The following is a 6616-nucleotide window of genomic DNA, read 5'->3' as shown; positions in this document are numbered from 1 at the left end:
AAAAACCACATATAGCTAAGGCAGTTCTTAGTAATAAAAACAAATCCTGGGGCATCAGCATACCAGACTTTAGGCTGTACGACATGGCCATAGTGGTCATGACAGCATGGTACTGGCACAAAATAGAGACACAGACATTCTGAGTCAAATAGAAAACTAGGAAATGAAATTAAAATTTTACAGTCACCTGATATTTGATAAACCAAACAAGAACATATACTGGGGAGAAGACTACCTATTCAATAAATGATGTTAGGAAAACTGGATAACCACACGTAAGACTTAAACTGGACCCACACCTCTTACCACTTACAAAAATTGACTCAAAGTGGAGGAAAGATCAAAGTGTAAGGCATCAAAGCATAAAAGTCCTTGAAGAAAGTGTTGGGAAAACACTTGATGATACTGGACCGGGGAAAGATTTTATGAAGACTTCTGTGGCAAATGCAACAACAACAAAAAAGAAAACAAAAACCAAATGGGACTTAATTAAATTAAACAACATCTCTACAACTAAGGAAACAATAACCAAATCAAGTAGATAACTTTCAGAATGGGAACAAACATTTGCATGTTATGAACCAGACAAAAGCTTAATAACTAGCATCTACAGAGAACTCAAATTCATCAACATGAAAAGACCCAACAATCCCATATATCACTGGGCAAGAGACATGAATAGAAATTTCTCTAAAGAAGACCGATGAATGGCTAAGAAACGTATGAAAAAATACTCATTATCCTTAATCATCAGAGAAATGCAAATCAAAACTACCCTGAGATATCTCTAAACCCCAGTGAGAATGGCCCACATCCCAAAGTCTCAAAGTAGCAGATGCTGGCATGGATGGGATGTGGAGAGAAGGGAATACTTTGACATTGCTGGTGGAACTGTAATACAACCTTTTTGGAAGGAAGTATGGAGAGTCCTCAAAGAACTCAAATTAGACCTCCCATTTGATCCTGTAATCCCATTACTAGGCATCTACTTATTAAAAAGAAAACACATCCTTTTATGATAAGGCAGCAGTTCTCAACCTGTGGGTCGTGACCCCTTTGTAACAATGAAAATAAATTGTGGCATTAGGAAGGTTGAGAACCACTGCCATAAGGAAGTTTGCACTAGACGGTTTATTGCAGTTCAATTTGCAATTGCCAAAATGTGTAAACAGTCTAAATGCCCACCATCCCAGGAATGGATTAAAAAGCTGTGGTATACATATAGCATGGAATACTATTCAGCCCTTAAAAAGATGGAGACTTTGCATCATTTGATGGAGGTGGAACACATTCTTCTTTGGTGAAGCATCACAAGAAGGGAGAAACAAGAAACCAATGTACACAATTCTAATATGAAGGCAGTAGAGGAACTAATACAAGGGGTATGGTAAGGGATGAGGGAGCAGGGAGAGGGGAGCAGAAGGGGGATGGGGTCACAGTGTATGGCACACCTCTTAACAAATGCAATCAGTGTAATCTAATTCTTTGTACCCTCAATAAATCGCAAATGGTAAAATATATTTAAAAAAATCAAACATGTACCAGAGTATTACAATGATAAACAATTCAAATTTATTATTTTCATATTTAAGAGGGCAGAACTGAGAATTTTATTTAGGACAATGAAATAGATTAAAAAACCCAAAGCAAGCTTATAACACTAATGGCTAAAATTCACTAGGAACATGTCAGTTATTAATATTTACGTACCCAGTAATGCAGGAAAAATATAGTTTTGTAGAGCAAAAATGACAGAACGAGAATTATGAAAAATCATAGTACTACTCAGGCTGTTAAATTTTGTGCCCAAAGGCAAGAACAAATTAAAATTCTGGAATTACATGAGAATAATGATAATTAAAACAGAATATATCAGAATAGACTACTACAGCAGTGATTAGAAAATATTGGAGGCATCTTAAATATTACTTACGCCACTAAAAATAAAAATAAATGACTTGAACGTTAAATTCAGAAAGCCACGACATAATCTAAAAGTATGAAGGCAAAACTACTAATTAGAGGTAGAACTCAGAACCACTGTCATAAGGAGGAACCACAGCCATAGAGGTGGAAGTTGAAATAAATGGGTTAGAAAACAAAACTACAGTGAAATTTTACTTAGGAGGATGTTCTCCGGATCCTTCCAGTAAATATAAATAAGTAAAGTCTCCATCTCTCCTTATGGGTGAATGTAGGGTATACGGCACACTTCCCGGGTGAAGGGTTCAACTACAACTTGCACTTTACCTAACAAATGGAAATAGTGTAACTAACCTGATGTTACATATCCCTCTCACATTAACCTGAATTAAAAAAAAAAAAAAACGACAGTGAAACTCATATATAAGAGGAATGGCAGGTTTACTTGGGTGGCTATCAGGAACGTGAAAAGTCACTGGATAAATTAATCAAAAGAGGAGAAAGACAAATGCTCGAAATTTAAAATGACAAGGGTCACATAGTCTTCAATACAAAGTTTCAAGTCTCCTAAGTGCAAAGTTCACAGCGTTCTATTCAAATACATCGGAACACAGATGCAATGGATACTTTTCTAGTGAAATACAATTTACCCACGTTGGCCCCAGGAGAGGCAAAAAGTAACGAGACAATCACATACAACACATGCTGAACTTGGATAAAGACTTCTATAAAACAGCAGCCAGGAGCCCGGCACGTGGGCCCCCCTCCTCGGGGCCTTGGCCTCGCGCGTGGTACTTAGAGGGAGCGTGACGGGCTTGAGGAGGCGCCAGACACGCCAAACTGCTGTGCCCGCGACGCTGACGCGTTTGGGGGAAGCCCGGCCACTGAGGGGAACGCTCTCCAGCAGCGGCGGCGACCCAGAGTGTCTGTCCGGTCTGGGCGCCAAGGCGGTGGTGCTGCCCCGAGAACTGAGCGCATTCGAGCCAGGACCGGGTTCCAGGAGCCCTCTCGGCCCACAGAGATGAGCCATCAGCCTGACAGGGCACAGCCGGCTGGTCCCTCACAGGATCCACCACCCGAGGGGGAGCCAGGCCTGCCTGACGCGACTCCATCCAGCAGTTACTTGAGGAGCCTTTTCGAGTGTCCGGTATGCTTTGAGTATGTGTTACCCCCCATCCTTCAGTGTCAGCGTGGTCATCTTGTTTGTATCAGCTGTCGCCGAAAGCTGATTTCTTGTCCAACTTGCCGGGGCCCACTGGGGTTCATTCGGAACTTGGCTATGGAGAAACTGGCCAATTCCCTTCCGTTTCCGTGTAAATACGCCTCTTCTGGGTGTGGAACAAGTCTGCCGCCAGTGCAGAAAGCACGCCACGAAGGGCTCTGTGACTTTAGGCCTTATTTCTGTCCGTGCCCTGGTGTTCTCTGTCCATGGGAAGGCTCTGTGGACGCTGTGATGCCCCATCTGATGGATCAGCATGACGATCGCATTACAGCCCTACAGGGAGAGACTGCCACTTTCCTTGCTATGGACATTAATAACGTGCCTGGTACTCTTTACTGGGTGATGATGCAGTCCTGTTTTGACCTGCACTTCATGGTGGTCTTGCAGAGACAGGAAAACCACCACGGTCAAGAGCGGTTCTGCGCAATGGTACGGCTGCTAGGAACACCCCAGCAAGTGGAAAATTTTACTTATCGACTTGAGATGAAACGTGGTCGACGACAACTGACTTGGGAAGCACCTCCTCGGTCTATTCGGGAGAGCATTGAGACAGCCACGATGAGCAGTGACTGCCTTGTCTTTGACACCAACACTGCACAGCTTTTTGCAGAAAATGGTGATTTAAGCATTGCTGTAACTATTGCCGAGTGTTGAAATGACAATAAGACTTTTTCTGGACAGTATTTAGAACTATGACATTTAACTTCATAGAAAATAAGGTACCCCTCTGCCTGCCAACCTGAAAGTCTTTTGGCTGGTGGATGGTAGCATAAGTCAACAGTAATCCACTGAAAATATGTATTTGTACACCCAAGGTGGGCATCTTTGTTATTAAAAAAGGAAGATTGTAAAATAATTCTGAGTTTTGTGCTTGTTATAGATTGATTATATGCTGAAAAATACTGGGTTTGATGTTTGTATGCAAGTGATTGTGTGTATGTTTGTTTGCGAACGTGTGTGAGTGCATGTGTGTGGGGGGGTTATTTTCTCTTGAACTAACAAGCCATCTTGAGTGGTCTTGGACCACTGCTTTTCCCCTCTGGGAGTCATTACATAGTGCTCTGTGTGTGTGTGTGTGTGTGTGTGTTTGTATTTACTAATTTTTTTTTCTTGCAGTTTTTGTCCAGGCGGGTTTGAACCCGTCACGTCTGGTATATGGGGCCAGTGCCCTTACTCCTTGAGCCACAGGTGCTGCCCTAGTATTTGCTAATTTTTACTCTCGTTTTTGATTAAATGCATTTGAGTTTCTTTCCTGTAATTCAGGTTTTTCTCACTTTTGGGGGGTACCATTTTAAAGTTAGCATTTTTGATAGGCATAATTGTTTATGGTAAAGTTTATCCTGTGTTAGATACATATTTTCTCCACTCCCCATTAATCAGTTCATTAGAAATATTTTAAATTCAGCTATTTTGTGAAGTTCCAGAAGGGAAAGGTGACATTAGAAAAATGACCGAAAGCTCTTTAAAGCAGCACTAAGATGGTCTCTCTCTTTCTCTTTTTCTCACTTGGTCTGTTCTACAATTGAGTCATACCTTCAAACTTCATCATTATCAGGGTAGGAAATAAATGGATTTCTGAAATATTGAAAACAAATCGGCTCGGTGCCTGTAGCTCAACCGGCTAAGGCGCCAGCCACATACACCTAAGGTGGCAGGTTCGAATCCCCAGCCCGGACCCACCAAAACAACAATGACGGCTGCAACCAAAAAATAGCCGGGCGTTGTGGCGGGCGCCTGTGGTCCCAGCTACTTGGGAGGCTGAGGCAGGAGACTCGCTTGAGCCCAGGAGTTGGAGGTTGCTGTGAGCTATAATGCCACAGCACTCTACCCAGGGGGACAGCTTGAGGCCCTGTCTCAACAAAACAACAAAAAAAAGAAAACAAATCAGGCATTTTTTCTCTTCTTTTCAAATACCTTGGACAAATCACATCTAAAATTTGTCCTCATATTTATCCGGGCGGGGCCACAGCCTCAGCCAGAGTGTGGGAGGGCTGGCGTTTGCTGAAAGTGGTGCTGCTGCTGGTGCTCCTGAGAACCCCAATTCGTCCGCAACCCCCCTCCCTCCTTTCCCCTCCTCCCCACAGACTCTGAGGAGAGCGCAGAGCAGAGAAGGAGGGAGGGCAGGAACCTAAAAGGTGGGGGGTGGGGGGAGAGGGAGGGAAATAGCAATGTGGGTGGGGGGATGGTAATGGAGAAAGAAGGCCTCTCTCCTTAATTTTTGAAGAATAGCTTTGTTGAATGAAGTATTCTTGAATGACAGTTTTTTCATCTATTAAAAAGTGTCCCTACATGCTAATCTAGCTTGTGTAACTTCTAATGAGAAGTCGTATGCCAAGTGAATATAATTCCTTTATATGTTGTTTGCTTCTTTTCTCCTGCTACTTGTAGGATCCTCTCTTTGTCCTTGACCTTTGATAGTTTGATTATTATATGTCTTGCAGTAAGGGTAATCTTACTTGGGTTGAATCTGTTTGGTGTTTTCCAGCCTTCTGTGTCTGGATAGTTATACCTTTTGCAATTTTGGAACGTTTTCTGTTATTTATTTGAATAAGCTTTCTACCTCTTGCCCGTGCACAGCTCGCTCTTGCACATTTAGAATTCTTAGATTTGGTCTTTGGAAGTTTTTTTTTTTCTATATCTTATAGGCAATCTTCATTCCTTTTCATTCTTTTATTTTTCTTCTATGACTGTGTACTATCAAATCACCTGTTTTAGAGATCACTTTTTCTATCTTCTGCTTGAACATTTTGCTGTTGAGATCCTCTGATGAAATTTTCAGTTCACCAAATACATTTTTCAGCTGCAGGATTTCTGTTTCTTTTTAAAAAGTTTTAATCTCTTTGTTACATTTATTTCTTTTTTAAAATTCTTTATTAAATCATAGCTGTGTACATTAATGCATTTATGGGGTACAATGTGCTGATTGAGATACAATGTGGAATGCTTACATCTAACTGATTAACATAACAATATCCTTGCTTACTTATTTGTTGTGGCAAAACCATTCATACTCTATGCTTAATAGTAATGTATCATTGCATTATGCACATTAGGTTGGATGAATTTATGAATTGCATTTTTGTGTTAACCTGGAGATCACTGAGTTCAAACTGTTATTTTGAATTCTTGATCAGGGAACTTACATATTGCCAGCTCATTAGAGTCAGTTAGTGGTTCCGTTGCCCATTTGTAGAGGTCATGATTCTCTGCTGTAGTTTCTTATGGATGTATATCTGTGTCTTTGCACTGAAGTAAAATTTATTCTAGTCTTCTATGTCTGACTTGTATTGTTTATTATGGAGTACATTTACTTAAAGATTATTTATTGTTATGTGCCATCCTCCTATTTGGCTCTAGGTGATACCTTAAGCCCAGGTTCACTTTGGCTCTAGTAACTGATTAGAGTAATGCCAGTCTCAAGAGGGGCACGTCCCAAGTAGGATATCCTCGTAGTGTGGGAAGTCTGGCTAG

The 6616-nt window shown here is 41.3% G+C and overlaps 1 protein-coding gene across 1 annotated transcript; it reads left to right on the top strand.

Annotated features, from left to right (window-relative positions):
* Positions 1-2944: 2944 nt before the first annotated feature.
* On the top strand, positions 2945-3799 carry LOC100945371 (E3 ubiquitin-protein ligase SIAH1-like). The gene has a single exon (XM_003792441.1). It carries the CDS (start codon positions 2945-2947, stop codon positions 3797-3799), a length of 855 nt encoding a protein of 284 aa, XP_003792489.1.
* Positions 3800-6616: the final 2817 nt, after the last annotated feature.

The sequence above is a fragment of the Otolemur garnettii genome, unplaced genomic scaffold (genome assembly GCF_000181295.1).
Source record: "Otolemur garnettii isolate 467f Iridium unplaced genomic scaffold, OtoGar3 scaffold00056, whole genome shotgun sequence".
NCBI classification, from domain to species: Eukaryota; Metazoa; Chordata; class Mammalia; order Primates; family Galagidae; genus Otolemur; species Otolemur garnettii.
The sequence above is the reverse complement of the archived record's forward strand: the minus strand, read 5'-3'. Positions and strand labels throughout refer to the sequence as shown.

Excerpts from the sequence above, each read along its gene's own strand:
- LOC100945371 (XM_003792441.1), top strand. The coding sequence starts at position 2,945 with ATGAGCCATCAGCCTGACAGGGCACAGCCGGCTGGTCCCTCACAGGAT.